Source organism: Puma concolor, chromosome D1, assembly GCF_028749965.1.
Source record: "Puma concolor isolate L17-30 chromosome D1, mPumCon1.1.hap2, whole genome shotgun sequence".
NCBI classification, from domain to species: Eukaryota; Metazoa; Chordata; class Mammalia; order Carnivora; family Felidae; genus Puma; species Puma concolor.
The window spans coordinates 100,567,836-100,583,470 of record NC_141676.1 but is presented as its reverse complement, the minus strand read 5'-3'; the positions used below and the strand labels follow the sequence as shown (position 1 = coordinate 100,583,470).

Genomic DNA, 15,635 nt, shown 5'->3' with positions numbered 1-15,635 from the left:
TGCCACACAGTGGCCGCCCTTCTAGCTTTCCTCTGGGGCTTCCAAAATCCAGATACCCCAACTGGAGGGTGGGAATGAGTAGGCCTCTCCTCTTCTCCCGCCCCTGAGCCATCCAGAATGTAGGGGGTATCCTAGAGCCTGAGTCCTAAGAGGGTAAAAGTGCTTGGAACCCAGGACTCCTCTCCCTGATGCGAGAGTGGGCCGGAGGGATGGGGCAGGGCAGGATTCGGCAGAAGAACTTGAAGTAAGCTCAGCATTTCAGAAGGAACCTGCCTAACCTCCTTTCTCATTGACCTGGCATGGCCTGGAGGCCTGGACTTTGCCTTCTCTCTGGGCCTAGTTATTTGAGGGGGTGGTAGGGTGGGGGGTGGGGAGGCAGTGGCCGCGGGGCAGGCTCACTCAGCTTTCCTCCGCAGCCCATGGCTCCGCTCTGGTTTTGGAATCAGTAATCCTAGTTTCTCCTCTGCCTGTCCTTCGGAGGGGTGACTCACCAGCTCCTCCCCTCGTCCCCCTTCCCGCCCTGGGAGGTGTCATCTCGCCCCAGACAGAGCTACCCACCTCCTCCCTGTACCCACTCCTGGGGCTCCTACTGCCATGGCAACGGCCGAACTAATTGCAACCCTCATCCCGCTGGAGTTCAGCCTGGAGTGCCAGCACCCACCTCCACCCAGGGCGGGAGGGAGGGAGGCCCAGGGAGTCGGGCCGGGGGTCCCCTCTGCGACACTGCCGTAGCTTTAACATCCTCAGCTTCCGATTCATGCCGGACCCCTGGATGTAACCCTCGCTGTCTATGCCCCTCCCCACCCCCCAGGGTTAAATTTTGGTCTCTAGGCAGTGGCAGAGTCAGGGGGAAATAGGAGCCAGAGTCTCCGCGTTTGTGATGTGGGACCAGCTTTGGTCTTGACTGGTTTGGAGAGAAAACAGAAGGCTTTTCGTAGGACCCACCCCAGTGTTTCTTTCTAGTCCAGGGGACTCCAGGAGACCAAAATTTCTGCCCAAGACCCACACCTGCGCCCGTGTGACAGCTTCCCTTGCACCTGCGAGCGTCCTGTCTTCCGCCTCGCCTCCTAGCCTTTTCCACTCTTCTCTTCCGTGTTTTCCCTTTCTCTTCCTTCTCCTCTCCTGCTTACTCTCCTCTGTTAGTCCTCACCCCACCCCCTGCCGGCTCCCCAGCTCTCTCTCTCCCGCCCCTGCACCCCCCATGGCCGCTGCTGCCCGCGGGCCAGAGTTGAGGAGTGTGTGTTCTGTTTCTCCCTTGTGCCCGCCCTCCCCACCCCTCCCGCCGACCAGGAGAGGGCGGAGCTGGCCGCGGGACGGAGGCACCTGGAGGCCCGCCAGGCGCTCTACGCCGAGCTCCAGACGCAGCTCGATAACTGCCCCGAGTCAGTGCGGGAACAGTTACAGGAGCAGCTGAGAAGGGTCAGTTTCACCAGCCCCCCTTCCCTGGCCCCCGAGGGCCACCCACCCGGAAGACAGGAGAGCGGTGGGACGGGACCACCTGGGCCCTGCACTTCCTGCCGGACACACCAGGGTCGGTGCTGTGGCTTGGAAGGGACAGGGAAGGATTGGGGGGTTCAATTTCCACCTTTCTGCTACTCCAGGCAGCGATGCCCATGAAAGGGGCAAAAAGCCAAGCAGAGCACAGGGGGATGGGTTGGGGGCAGGTCCCTTTCCCCAATTTCCCTGGGGCCAGCCCTCACAACTCCCACCTCTGTGGCCTGGCCTCCCAGGCCCGGAGCGGTCCTGCGAGCACCATTCAACCCCCTTGGTCGCTGTCGTTCAAGGAGGCCGAGGCCCTGGAGACGGAGACAAAGCTGTTTGAGGACTTGGAGTTCCAGCAGCTGGAGCGGGAGAGCCGCGTGGAGGAGGAGCGTGAGCTGGCGGGCCAGGGGCTGCTCCGGAGCAAGGCCGAGCTGCTCCGGAGCATCACCAAGAGGAAGGTGTGCCCTGCTCCCATCCCCTATGGGTCCTCGGTGCCAGGCGGGGCGGGGCGGGGCGAAGGCCAGTGAATTGGATCCCCGTTGATGACCCCATAAAAGTTAACTTTGCCTCTCTGAGCCTCAGTTTCCTTAACTGCAAAACAGGAACAGGCTGTCAAGAGAACTAAACAAGATGGTGTATGTGAGGACAGCGTGGGCTCCGATCCTAGTAAGCGCGGAGCGGACAACAGCTGTTGTTAGTAGGCGTGGGCTCCCGGTGGGGAGTGGACCGGGCTCACACTCGGAGCCGGGCTCCGGCCGGGCAAAGAAATGAAGGGTGGAGGTACAGGAGGAGGAGGAGGCCGAAGAGGAGGCTCGCTGCTGCCCTTGCAGAGCTTTCTGTCTGGTGGATGTGCTGGGAAGCATGCAAGGTCCTGAGATCCGGACGTTTGAGCCAACCAGGGGTCCTAGAAAGGGCACCACCTGGCTTCCAGCTGTGGCTCAGCTGAGCCACGAAATAAGGGCATTGTGTGTCATATCCTCACCAGTCCGGGAGCTCCAGATGCTGTGATCCCCTGCTCCTGATCTCAGCCAGACCAGGACAGGATGATGGGGCAGAGGTGCGTGCGTGTGTGCAGTAAATTTGGGAGGAGGTTTGTGTTGAGCACGTGTTAGGAAGAGGTCAGGAAAGAGAATGGGGAGACTCTGGCTGAGACTACCATGTCCGTGCACACACACGCATGCGTGTGCAGTTTGGAGTGAGTAGGTGGGGGGCGACGGCCACGAGATCAGGGGAAGGGTGTCAAAAAGTGGCGACTGGCGTCTCGACGGTTGGCCTGAGTTTGGTGGCTTGTGGCAAGCTCCTGGACCTCCCCCGGAGTCCGGATCCCTTGCCTCTCTCCCTGAGTTTCTCTGCCTTACAAATGCCTCTGCTTCTGGCTGTGAGACAGATGGAAGGAAGAAAGCTAGCATTTCCCAAGCGCGTGGGTGCGAGCCAGGAGGTTTTCTTGGGTTATCTTGTGCCAACCTCAGGATGGTCTCACAAGGCCAGTGCTCTCATCCTCGTTTCACAGACAAGGAAATGAGGGCTCAGGGGAGCTACATATTTGTTCCAGACCTCTCAGTGTATGAGTTTGAGTCAGCGTGAGACCCTAGGCCTGCCTGGCCCAAAGAAGCTTCCCCATTCCTCTGGAGAGAAAGCAGCAGGGAGCCCTAGATGAGCCAATCCCATTCCTCTGGGGTCTTGGTGGGTGTAAACTCCAGGAAGTTTGGGAGGGGTCGTCAGTATTAGACTCCTGTTCCCACCTCCCTGTACCCACCCTGGCTCCTAGGAGGTCAGCCACTAGGACCCCAGGGGTCACATTCTTCCCCTTGCTGTTGCTTTCTTCTTCTTCTTCTTCTTTTAAGATTTTATTTTTAGTAATCTCTACACACAACGTGGGGCTTGAATTTACAACCCCAAGATTAAGAGTTGCATGCTTCACTGACCGAGCCAGCCAGGCGCCCCTTCTCCTGGCCTTCTCGTGAGCCCACCCCTCCCCTCAGCTTCTGTCCCTCACACCCCACCCCTCCCCTCCCCTCCCCGTGTCCCACCCAATCCCAGGCTCTGTCTGCCCTCCTGCCCAATGTTCCCCTATCCTCTCCACTGTGATTCAGAGCGGTTCAGAATACTGGCTTTGGAGTCCTACAGATTTAATTCCAATCCCAGCTGTACCGCTTACTAGCTCCTGAATATGTCAGTGTTCTCATCAGTAAAATGGGTGTAAAGGCACCTGCGTCAAAAGAGGTTTAAATGAGGTCACAAATGCAAAGCGTTTACCAGTTACTGTGTTCTAACAGGTGATCTTGCTGTGGGAATTCCTGCTTGGGCTGACCCCAGATTTAGGATAGCTCCCTTCTTCCCTCCCTCCTTGCTCATGTCTTGCTCTTAAAGGTGGTGGTTTAAGGCTGCCCCTTGCAGGAAGCCCTCCTGGGATTAACCCAGCCCGTTTTCCCCAAACCCCATTCTTCTCTCTCACGTGATTTTCTTTTCCTTTTAGCACATGGTTGTTGAGCCAGGCACTGTGCTCAGCCCTACTGGGGATATGGAGACAGAAAAGACCCCGACCTTGCCCTTGGATCTGACAGTCTGGGCGGGGTGGTGATGGAGGCACATGTTCACAAGTACCAGTAATACGAGGCAAATGGTGACACAGAGTAATCTGAGCACAGAGGAGGGAGCAGAGGAATTGAGTGGTAATTGAGGAAGATGTAGGAGAAAAGTTTCACTCGGACTGGTCTAGGAGGAAAAGTGAGCTCTTGGTGGTGGAAAGACAGGGACAGCTCTCCTGGGGCAAGGGGGCAGTGTTAGGCCTGAGGGTGTGCAGCTCTGTGGCTTAGTGTGCCACACGGCCGGGCTGGGGGGGGGGGGGGGACACAGAAGGCCGGGGTGGGGGGAGGGGGGCCGAAGAGCCTAGGCCCAGTCCCGGGAGCCCTCGGACGCCGTTTTCAGTTTGTGCTCTGTCCTGTGAGTAGCGCGTCAAAGATTTTGAGGAGAGGAGTGATCTAACTTTACTCGTGGAGTTTTAAAACATCATTCGGGTAATATATATTCTTTTTGGAAGGCTTAGAAAATTCGGATAAGCAGACAAAAACAGACCTCCAGGGCCATTTTGAGAAGGTGTTCGTGGCAGTGTGGGGCACACTTAGAAGGCCAGGAGTGGGCGCAGAGGGCTGGTGAAAAAGTCCAGGCAGGGAAGGCAGCGGGCCTGGACTTGGGGGGTGGCCGTGGGAGTGGGGCAGGTGGAGAACTCTTCAGCAGCTCGGATTCTGGACTCGTTGATGGTGGGGAGGTTACATCTGGGGACTCGGGTTCTAGGCGGTGTGCCTGGCGGCACGGGAGTCACTGGTTGAGGGGCGGGTGAAGGGAGGATTGACCACACTTGCCCCGGTATTCCAGGGGTGGGTTAAGGCCAAGCGGAAGAGCCGGCCGATTCCCTTCACCCAAGCCAAGGGTCTCTGGACTGGAGAGACAGGGAAGCCTGGCCGTGGGCTCAGCCCTGTCTCCCAGGCCTGACCGACCTCCCACCCCCTCCTTCAGGAGCGCCTGGCAGTCCTGGACAGTCAGGCCGGGCAGATCCGGGCCCAGGCCGTGCAAGAGTCCGAGCGCCTGGCGCGGGACAAGAACGCCTCCCTGCAGCTGCTGCAGAAGGTATAGCCTCGGTCAGGGTGGGCTGGGGGATCGGGGTCGGTGCAGGATGGGGAGTGGGAGACGAGTGCGGGGGGGCTGGGGTGGAGCCCTGCCAGCTGCAGGAGGGCCCCCCTCACTTGGCTCCCCCTGTGCTGCCACCCCCACCCCGTTCTGACTCGGCCACTCTGGGCTCGCAGGAGAAGGAGAAACTCGCGATGCTGGAAAGAAGGTACCACTCACTCACGGGAGGCAGGCCTTTCCCGAAGACCACGTCGACCCTCAAAGAGGTAACGTGGTTGGGTCAGCCCTAGCTCCAGGCCCAAGGGGCTTCCTGGGAGGCCCTGGAGCGACGTGTGGCACCTTCTCCCCAGTAGCTGAGGCTGAATACTGGGGACGTTCTCCTGAACCGGAGAGATTTGAGTGCGAGTGGCCCTGAAGTCTGGGATCTGACCTTCTGTGGCTACCGGCTGCTGCTTTGCGGATACCTTTCTGGCTCCTAGGAGCTTACCGATGTTACCATTTTGGGTGATCAAATCCATCTGGGGGATTCAGGAGGCATGAGTGGGGAAGGCGGGAAGCTCAGAGGTTTGGGAAGGGCCAGGGCCGGGCAGCCTCACTTCGAGGGTTTGCACAGGAATCCAGGGGCCCTGCTCTCGGAGCTCCTCGGGCTTCAGTCTAGAACGAGGCTCTTGGCAGCATAGTGGGCACTGACAGCCCTTAGGCGGTCCTTTCCTGAGTCTTTGCCTGCTTGGGGCGTGAGGTCCAACTAGGACATGCCCAGGTTCCCGAGCTCTTTCCTTTTCTCCCCACCTCCCTGCCACTGAGGCCTGGCGTGGGCGGCCCCTCACCATGTCCCCTCTCTGTAGGCCGAACTGCTCATCTCCGAGTCCTCAGGGACTGCGAGTCTGGTCCCTTTCCCGGGGTCTTCTCAGGCTGGGGCCTCCTCTGTCCCCCTAATCCCACCTGCTTCCACTCAGCTCTGCCCCAAAGCACAAGAGGTAATCCCAGCTAACTGCCTGCTCTGCTCTGCCCACTGCCCGTCTGCCCGCTTGCCGAGCTCCTGCCTCCAGCTCCTGCCAAGGGCCTGGCTCGGGGGCGTGTGGCAATAATCCTCTGGCCAGAGTTTGTGCGAGTGTGAGTGAGCGCGCCATCCTGCTGCTCCATAGAGGGCCCGGGCAGGCTATGCAAAATCAGCACCGGCTTGCGTATTAATTTGCACGTGATCTGCATGCCATTCATTAGTGCTCACAACACACCGGATCCTCCCGCTCTTTTTCCCTTTCCCTGACCCCCGGAGGACAGTTGCCCTCTGGGGCTCCGCCAGGCCGGGGCTCCCCCTGGATGGGTCAGGCTTGGGACCCGGTGCATTCAGTGTGCATTTTGGAGGCCTGCCGTGCCCCCACCGCCTAGATCAGCTCAGGGGACTAAGGATATGCTCAGGGAGGGTGACAGTCCCTGTCCTCCCACACCGCAGTCTGATGCGCTAGTCTCTTCCTACGTACTAACCCTTGGGGGGTGGGCCCGTTTTTCCGCCTGGGCTCTTAGCTGCTCCCTGCTGAGGCCTCTTTCTCAAAGCCCATCTAACTCACCCACTGAGTGAGCCTACCCCTCCCAGCTCTCGCCCCAGCACATGGGTGCGAGGAGACCCTCGGGAATGGTGGCTGGTGCTCGATGCAGTGTGTGTGTGCCCCACTGGGGCCCAAGATGGGGGAGACAGAAGGACTCTCTGGGAGTTGGGTCCTGATTCTCGGTGGACTCTCGGAAGGCCTTCCCTTGGCTTCTCCTGTCCCCAGCCCAGAGCAAACCCAGGGATGGGCCTTCAGAGTCTGCCCTGGGCAGGGCCGGGATGCCAAGGCAGCCTCAAAAGTACAGGTCAAGAAGTGCCTTCAGACAGTTCTGCCTGCCCTTTTCTGGCCCCTCCCTCCCCCCAGCTGTCTCCGGTCACGGGAGACAGCTGAGTCCCCCTCCTGCACCCCCTGCCATGCTCCTTGCTCTGGATCTTGTATTGAATGGAGTGATGGCCCTAGGGCATGGAGTGTGGGTGTCAGGTGCCTGGTTGTACCCTGTTGACCTCTCTGCCCATCCCTCCCCCTCCCACCGGGCACCCTAGGAGTATGTGAGCCTGGCAGAGGTTCTCCAGCTGTGCTTCCGCTTGGACCCCCATGCTTCTGCCACCTCCCCCAGCGTGCTCGCCCAGCCCCTGCCTGACAGTGAGGTACCGGCCACTGAGTGAGCCCACCTGTGCCCAAGGGCCTCCTGTGGATGCCCAGGTTGTCCCTCAGTCCTGGGTGGGGCTTGGGGGACAATGGGTCTGTGTCCAGCGGTGAGGGAGAAGGGCAGCTGGCAAAGGGGGGTTGGGAGTGGGTCCCTGTATGGCCTGGGGCCTCGGGAGCTTCAGCTCCTGATGGCTCAAGGCCGGGCAGCCTTCTGCTTGGGCGTGAGGGCGTCGTCCTGCCTAGAGAGGGCTTCCTTTCCTGGGCTCTGCAGGCCTCTGCTGCTCCGCGCTTCCTGTGCTCACCCTTCCCTCGCCTGTGGGCAGGGCCAGCTCCTGGGTTGCAGTTCCATTAACCTCTTGTATTCCCTCCTGCGTCCTGGCCTTTCCCCCAAGTACGTGACGCTTGAGCAGCTAAAGGCGATGTGGGGCACCTCGCCCATGCCCGCAGCCCCTGTGCCAGGCCTGCCTCTCTGGGCCCCTGCCTCCCGGGACCTGGTTCCCACCACCTGCCTTCCTCCCGTGCTGCCCTCTTCCTCCTCCTTCGCTTCCATCACGCCTTCACCCAAGGTTGGTGGCCTGTGTGTCCCTGCCACCCCCAGCCCGCTGCTGGCGTGGCTCTGTGTATATGTGTGTGCGCGCGCGCGCGCGTGTGTGTGTGTGTGTGTGTGTGTGTGTGCTGCCCCTGCTTCCTGGCTTCTGAGCTCCAGGCTGGCCCCCTGGGAGCGCTCGGTGCCTGCGGACGCTGGCTGTCTGGCATCATGGTGGGCACAGCACGTGTCTCTGGTCTGGGAGTTGTGTCCTGACTGTTCCTCTTTGCCCTTAGCGCGTTCACAGCAACTGTTTTCTCACTGTTTTTCTCCTCCTTCTCTTTATGCTGTCCTCTCTCCCCTCCTTCCCTCCTTCCCTCCCTTCTCCCTCACCTCCGTGTTTCCCTGCTCGGTCTTCCTTTACTCTTCCTGCAACCTTCCCCTTTCTTCTGCCTTCTCTCCCGTCCTCCTACCCTTCCTTCCCCTACTCTCCTGACTATTCTCCTCACTCCCTCCCCACACCCCTCTCCCCACACCCCTCTCCCCACACCCCTCTCCCCACACCCCGCTCCAGATGGAGGAGCTGCTGCTCCCTGCTGTAGACTTAGAGCAGTGGTACCAGGAGCTGATGGCCGGGCTGGGGACCGGCCCCGCTACAGCCTCCCCGCGCTCCTCTCCCCCGCCTCTGCCCGCCAAAGCTTCCCGGCAGCTGCAGGTAACCCCCTCTCTCCCTGCCCGTTCCTCCCCAAGCCCTGCTCCTCTCTGTGCTGGGTACCTCCTGCCAATGCAGCAGCCACACAGTGCCTCCCTAGAGGGTGGGAGTCCGTTGAGTCAGGGCAGTAGGTCTCCTAGTGCCATCCTGGCTGGGGCCTCAGCTGGGGCCAGCCCCTGAGTCCAAGGATGACGTACAGGATTGACTGTCCGGTGGAGGGGGGTCCAGGAGCAGTGGTCAGGTTGAGATCGGCTTGGTGCCTCAAGCTACGGTAGGCTCTGTCCCTGGCAGCCTTCAACCCCGGAGTTTCTCCCTGGGTCTGGGGGCCTGACGCGCTCTTGGGCCCGTGGGAGCTGGAACTCGTGTGTCCTGGGAGAACTGTCAGCACTTTGCTCTCCTGGTCTCCCCGGGGGTGACACTTGGAGGCAGTCCTGATGGGACAGAGACGTGCCCGGCCTCCTCACAGTTTCTGTGGAGGGTGCAGTCCGAGCTGAGCCTGGAGCGAGCTGCTGACTGTGGTGTGGGGGTGGGGGGTGGGGGGGCAGTCAGGTAGCGTTCTCCCCCAGGGTGCACGCCGCTGACCTGCTGCTGTGCCCGAGACCCCTGCCTTCGAGATTCACTCCTGGAGTGAAGGCACAGGACCTCTAAGACCCCGATCTCAGCTCAGATTCTGTGCTCCCTTTGGGAGGAGCCTGTGAGCCACCCTCTCTCTACTTTGTGTCCAGCTGGTTAGAGACTTTCCCATGTTTTGATTCCTTTCATCGCGAGCACAGTTAACTCTGATTTTACAGCTCAGTCACTGGGGCCCGGAGAGGATAAGCAGTCCCGCCAAGGCCACACAACTGGGACGTAGCAGAGCCGATGCCAAGAGTCAGGGATCTTGACTTCAGGCACCGGTGTCCCGCAAACACGAGGGCCGTGAGGGAGCTTGGCGGTTATTTGGTCTAGCCCTGCTCCCTGCTCTTGCAGATAAGGAAGCCCGGACCCAGAGCTGGGAGGCACAGGGCCCAAGGTCACACAGCCCGTTAGTGGCAGAGCTGGGACCAGAGGGAACCCTGGCTTCTAGTCGGTCTCCTGTACGGCTCTGCCCGGCCCATGTTAGCGCCTCGCATGGGTCGATTTATGAGATCTTTTCTGAGACCTGGGGTGGGACCGGGGATTGGCCGAGGGCGGAACTGCCCGGAAAAGAGGCTTGGCAGCCTCCAGTAACGCCTCTCCGTTGGTCTGGCCCGAGAAGCTCAATGCTGTTGTCAGTTAGAAGCGGCCTCAGAGGCCCGGTGCCAGGGCGGTGTCTTGGATCACAGCCAGTCTAGGTGACAGGGGTGGGGTGGGGTGGGGTGGGGTGGGGTGGGGGTGGTGGCCGGAGAGGAGCAAGAGTTGACCCGGCGCTATCTCTTCCCTCCAGGTTTACCGCTCCAAGATGGATGGTGAGGCCACCAGCCCCCTGCCCCGGACCCGCAGTGGCCCTCTCCCCTCTTCCTCTGGCTCTTCCTCCTCCTCCTCCCAGCTCAGCGTGGCTACCCTGGGCCGTAGCCCCTCCCCAAAGGTCTGAGGACAGCGGGTGGGCTGAGTGTATGGCAAGGTGGTGGTAGGGGGATGGAGACTGCCACACCGGGGAGGGGGCGGAGCCGCCCCAGGGGAGCCTCGGGGGGGGGGGGGTGTCTTCTGAGCCCCGGGTCCCCATGCTCCACTTCCCCCCCCCCCCCCCCCCCGCTGCCGCAGAGTGTCCTCCTTGCCCAGAATGGCACGAGCAGCCTTCCTCGCAACCTGGCGGCCACGCTGCAGGACATTGAGACCAAGCGCCAGCTGGCCCTGCAGCAGAAGGGTGAGTGGCCTCAGTGCCCACCCACCCGCTCTCCTGGGGGGCCTGGATATCTGCCACCACCCCCCTCCCTCCGTGCCTCACGTTTTGCGGGATGTTTTTGCTTTACTTGAGTTCCAGGTGAGGACAGAAAGCATTTAGGTTCGATACTGAAAGGAGAGCTTCCTGGATATTTGTCCAGAGACTCGGGGTTGGGGGCTGTGTGGTCTTCCCAGAGAGCACAGCAAACAAGGAAGATGTTTGTTGATCTGAGTCGGGATGGACGTTGCCCTGTCTGGAGGCAGAGGGTGGACGTGATGACCTCTGGAAATGGTTCCCTAAGATACTGGCTCTGGGGACCCTAGAGTCCTTGCTGCCTGTGTGCATTTTGGTTGTTTTGAAAGCCCATGTCTGTGCCTCTCTCTCGTCTCGTCCCCTCTGTGTCTCTCTGCCCGGGGCCCCCCCACACCAGGCGAGTCGCTTCCTGCCGAGCCCCCCCCAACCGACGACCCAGCAGGTAGAGCGTTGGTCACTGAGGGCATTGCTTTGGTCAGGCAGCCCCGCCTGGGCGTCCGCATGATGTATTCTGCGCGGGTCCTCACTGCCCCCAGGCAGGCTCCCCGGCTGACCCGGGGCCGACCTGGGGCCGGGTGTCTGGCTGGCCTCACGCCTCCCGCTGAGCTGTCTCCTGCCTTGTCGTCTCCCCCTCTGTCCCGCTCTCGTGGCTCTTGCTTCTGCATCACGGCTGGCTTTGCATGGACGCCCTGCTCACGCCCTTCCCTCTCCCCCTTCCCCAGCGGGCAGGGCAGTGCATGAGTCCTGCCCCGCTCTGGGCCGGGGCGGAGGGGGGGCGGCGGGTGCTCAGGAGGCAGGAGGAGCGCTGAAGCCGGACCGCACGGCCGCGGCCAGCTGTGCAGGCGACAGAGACCCTGGCAGGGCAGCCGGACGTGGAGCTGCGGGGGCTGAGGGGTGGGCCCGGTGCTGACCTCTCCCCGCTCGCCCCTTCCCTCTGTCTGTGGTTCTGCCGGCGGCCCCCACAGGGCCCACCGTGACTCCCCCGTCCCTCCCGCAGGGCAGCAGGTGATCGAGGAGCAGCGGCGACGCCTGGCCGAGCTGAAGCAGAAGGCTGCGGCCGAGGCGCAGTGCCAGTGGGATGCCCTGCACGGGGCGGCCCCCTTCCCGCCCGGCCCCTCGGGCTTCCCCCCGCTCATGCACCACTCCATCCTGCACCACCTGCCGGCCGGCCGAGAGCGCGGGGAGGACGGCGAGCACGCCTACGACACCCTGAGCCTGGAGAGCTCCGACAGCATGGAGACCAGCATCTCCACGGGCGGCACCTCGGCCTGCTCCCCGGACACCGTGTCCAGGTACCCGCCCGAGGGGGCCGGCCCCGCCCCTGCCAGCCGCCTCCCAGCCCCTTGATGCCCCCACTCTCGCCCTCCCCCAGCGTGAGCGGCCTGGACGTGGGGAAGATCGAGGAGATGGAGAAGATGCTGAAAGAAGCGCACGCGGAGAAGAGCCGCCTCATGGAGTCGAGGGTGAGGCAGGCCTGCGCTGGCGGGCCCGCGGCTGCCCGGGGCCTGTGTCCCGCCCCCAAGCGCTCCCCCTCCCCCCCTTTTTTTTTTAAGTTTTTATTTATTTTCAAGAGACAGAGACAGAGCGCAAGCAGGAGAGGGGCAGAGAGAGAGGGAGACACAATCCGAAACAAGCTCCAGGCTCTGAACTATTAGCACAGCGCCCGATGCGGGTCTCGAACTCACGGGCCGCAAGATCATGACCTGAGCCGAAGTTGGACGCTCAACCGACTGAGCCACCCAGGCGCCCCGAGACCTTCCCTTGAGGAAGAGTGTTTTAGAAGTCGTGTTCGTCAGATGGAGGAGGCCTGGTGACATGGCTCTTAGGATGAGAGGAGGCAGCACAGGAACCCTCGTCCAGCCAGGAATTTCCCTTTCGGCAACGTGCAGCCTTTGCGTGTTTGCTTCTGTGGGTGTTTTGGCCGCCACGGGAGTTCTGATTTGCGTCTGCACGAGTGGCGGGTCCTTCCCCTTGGGGACGGTGAAGAAAGGCGGGAATGGGGGCCCAGCATGGGGGGGTAGGGCCAGAAGAGAAGGCAGGTGTCCAGGCCAGAGCAGAGGTTGGCAGAGGGAAGTGGGCCCGAGGTCAGGACCCTGGTTTGTCCCCAGGGCACAGCCAGGCTGAGGAGTCGGTGCCTGGGGAGGAGGGCGAGTGAAGGGTCTGTTCTGTCTCCACTCTTGGGGTGCTCTTCGTCTCTCAAGATGAGAGTGGAGTGCAGGGGGCAGGGGTCAGCAGCTAGACAAGCCAGAAAGGAAGGCCTCTCAGCCTTACATCCGCGGGGGCCAGATTTACAAGCAGCTCTTGGCAAACGGAGAGGAAGGAGACCCTGCTAAATTTTGAGCTGGGAAGAAACGGCAAGCAGGAGCCAATGGCACGGAAGTTGTTTGTGTTGATGAGGACATTGGGCATCTCTGACACGCTTTGTGTTTGATGATTTGTTTTAATGGCTTTTAAAATCTTCTAATAATGGCTTCTGTACGTGCACTTTTTTTCTCCGTAAAATTTGAAGTTCAACTACAAATGTTTGTAATTTGACTTCAAAGGGCCTCGGGGACTAGGAAGGATTACTGAATATATTCAGTATCACAAAAACCCAGTTGCTTAGATTATCGGTGTGTTAGGGATTGAAGTAAAAATTGTGAGAGCCATGTTTACTTATTCATTCAGTGCTTCCTTCATGCTGGAATCAGTGATGGGCATTTACATACACGACCTCATTACTTTTCACTGTAATCCCCGAAGGTGGGCACTCTTGGCCCCATTTTACAGGCGAGGCAGCTGAGGCTTAGGGGGTTTAAATGATTTTGTCAGGGTCACAGAGCTCAGACCGGTGACAGAGCCAGGATTTGAAGCCAGCCTGGTCTCACTTTAAAGCATTTGCCCCTTACGAGCAAGGTGCTTGGAGAAGGTGGGTTTTGGGGCTGATGCCTCCTCGTGCCAGCCTGCTCTCTGAGGTGGGCGCCTCCTGCAGCTCTGCCCCAGCCTGAGGAGGGGCACCTGGAGAAGGGGAAGGAGAAGGCAGCCGTGGGCACTGACTGCTGGCTTTGGGGGCAGGAGCGGGAGTTGGAGCTCCGGAGGCAGGCCCTGGAGGAGGAGCGGAGGCGGCGGGAGCAGGTGGAACGGAGGCTGCAGAGCGAGAGCGCCAGGAGGCAGCAGCTGGTGGAGAAGGAGGTCAAGATGCGGGAGAAACAGTTCTCCCAGGTAAGTGGGTGCTGGGGTGTGCTGGGCGGGGCTGTGGAGGGGTGGGGGTACCCTGGGGTGTGAAAACTACTCTCCTCCAGAAAAGGTTGCTGTTGGCTCAGCACCAGGCAGAATTCTACTTGGGACTCATTTGGCCCCAAGGACCAGACACCTGGGTGTGCGTGTGTCTTATGGCTGTCCTGGTCCTCACTCCACCAGACTCGAAGCTCCGCCCCCCCGGCCCCCCTCCCACCCCCACCCCCACCCCCGTGGGCAGATGATGTCACCCTGACTCTTGGTTTACATCTCCAAGAGAGACTTGTACTCATTTCTCCGTGGCACCGGAGTCCTGGGCTGTTGCCTTATGCAGAAGATTTGAGCAGAAGAGTTGAAGGTAGAAGAAGTTAGGCTGTGTGGGGAGGTCTGCCTGTGTCTCTGCTCCCAAATCCTGGCCCCCCTGTGAGAGCCCATGGGGCTCACACAGGCTGTTCCTTCCCACTGGGTCTTCGAGTCCCCCAACACCCCTGCGTGTCTGGTCCTGTGGGATTTACCCCGACAGGGACCAGTGACCACAGCTCCCTGGTCCTGGGAAGCAACAGCATAAACTCTAGGGGGCAGGCCACCTGGATTGGGCTTGGGAACTAAGAAACGATCAGGGGGGTGCCTGGGTGGCTCAGTCAGTTAAGCGTCTGACTTTGGCTCAGGTCATGATCTCACGATTTGTGAGTTCGAGTCCTGCATGGGGCTCACTGCTGTCAGCACAGAGCCTGCTGCGGATCCTCTATCCCCCCTCTCTCTTCCCCTCTCCTGCTCACACATGCTCTCTTGTTCTCTCTCAAAAATAAACACTGGCGTGCCTGGGGGGCTCAGTCGGTTAAGTGTCCGACTTCAGCTCAGGTCATGATCTCATGGTTCACGAGTTCGAGCCTCGTGTTGGGCTCTGTGCTGACAGCTCAGAGCCTGGAGCCTGCTTCAGATTCTGTGTCTCCCTCTCTCTCTGCTCCTCCCCCACCCACACTCTCTGTTTCTCAAAAATAAACAAACATTTAAAAATTAAAAAAAAAAATACTGATAAGGAAACTGAGGTCCAGAGAGGGCATGCGATCCAAACAAGGTCCAATAGGAAGTCAGAGGCCGGATTTCCTACTGGGCTTTGCTTTCCAGAGCATGTTCACATCTGGCCTCTTGCCTTATTTCGTTCAGCCCAGGAAGGAGATGAGGGGCAGGGACAAGACAGGAAAGGTTGTATCTTGCTCCTAGGTGGGGAAACTGAGGCACGGAGCCACTCAACACTTGCCCAGGCCTAGGTTGCGGCAGTGTGGGCCTGCTAGATCTCTGCTTTTGCCACAAGCCCTGTGAAACCAGAGTGACTTCCCTGGGGGTGGGAGGGAGGGTTGGCATTGGTGGCGGTTCAGGACTGAAGCCAAGAGACCTTGACAAGGGAACAGTGGGGGAAGAGAGAGACTCTGCTGAGCCTGCCTTCTGCTCCCAGGCACGACCCCTGACTCGCTACCTGCCAATCCGGAAGGAGGACTTTGATCTGAAGACCCACATTGAGTCGTCGGGCCACGGTGTCGATACCTGCTTGCACGTGGTGCTCAGCAGCAAGGTACGAGGCGTGCGTGGCCCCCGGGGTGCTGGGGGGAGGACCCCCCGCTCTGGGCATTTCCCCGGGCCCTTGGGATAGTGGCCCTAGTTCCTGCCCTAACACCAGAGGTCTCTGTCCCGGGATCTGGTGTGCTGGCTTAAAGAGATGTTGGGGACAGCCCCCCGAAACACAGGCAGAGGGGATGGATGGCCTTTCTGTTGCTGCTCGGGGAAGGAAGGTTTAGGGACTGCGCATTCGGGTCCCTCCTCACTCCCGCTTCTCACCAGGTCTGCCGCGGCTACTTGGTCAAGATGGGGGGCAAGATTAAGTCGTGGAAGAAGCGCTGGTTTGTCTTCGACCGGCTCAAGCGCACCCTTTCCTATTATGTGGGTAAGTTCCTGTGAGACTGTCTCAGAGCCTGGACGCTTCTGGAAGGAGGCCAGGCTTAC

General features: G+C 60.4%; 1 protein-coding gene across 17 annotated transcripts in view; it reads left to right on the top strand.

Annotated features, from left to right (window-relative positions):
- Positions 1 to 15,635, top strand: part of PHLDB1 (pleckstrin homology like domain family B member 1) — a 45,502-nt gene that overhangs the window by 23,958 nt on the left and 5,909 nt on the right. For 7 of the 17 annotated variants that reach the window (XM_086678958.1, XM_086678957.1, XM_086678959.1 and 4 more), the window contains 16 exons: positions 1,291 to 1,419; positions 1,785 to 1,940; positions 4,999 to 5,109; positions 5,286 to 5,375; positions 5,955 to 6,086; positions 7,199 to 7,303; positions 7,697 to 7,870; positions 8,405 to 8,545; positions 9,948 to 10,088; positions 10,265 to 10,367; positions 10,816 to 10,860; positions 11,416 to 11,710; positions 11,791 to 11,881; positions 13,473 to 13,619; positions 15,091 to 15,207; positions 15,474 to 15,576. In XM_086678958.1, the coding sequence (XP_086535084.1) occupies positions 1,291 to 1,419; positions 1,785 to 1,940; positions 4,999 to 5,109; positions 5,286 to 5,375; positions 5,955 to 6,086; positions 7,199 to 7,303; positions 7,697 to 7,870; positions 8,405 to 8,545; positions 9,948 to 10,088; positions 10,265 to 10,367; positions 10,816 to 10,860; positions 11,416 to 11,710; positions 11,791 to 11,881; positions 13,473 to 13,619; positions 15,091 to 15,207; positions 15,474 to 15,576 (2,080 nt within the window). The remainder of the gene's footprint in view (positions 1 to 1,290; positions 1,420 to 1,784; positions 1,941 to 4,998; positions 5,110 to 5,285; positions 5,376 to 5,954; positions 6,087 to 7,198; positions 7,304 to 7,696; positions 7,871 to 8,404; positions 8,546 to 9,947; positions 10,089 to 10,264; positions 10,368 to 10,815; positions 10,861 to 11,415; positions 11,711 to 11,790; positions 11,882 to 13,472; positions 13,620 to 15,090; positions 15,208 to 15,473; positions 15,577 to 15,635) is intronic. The other 10 variants (XM_086678961.1, XM_086678962.1, XM_086678950.1 and 7 more) reach the window with 9 other exon arrangements.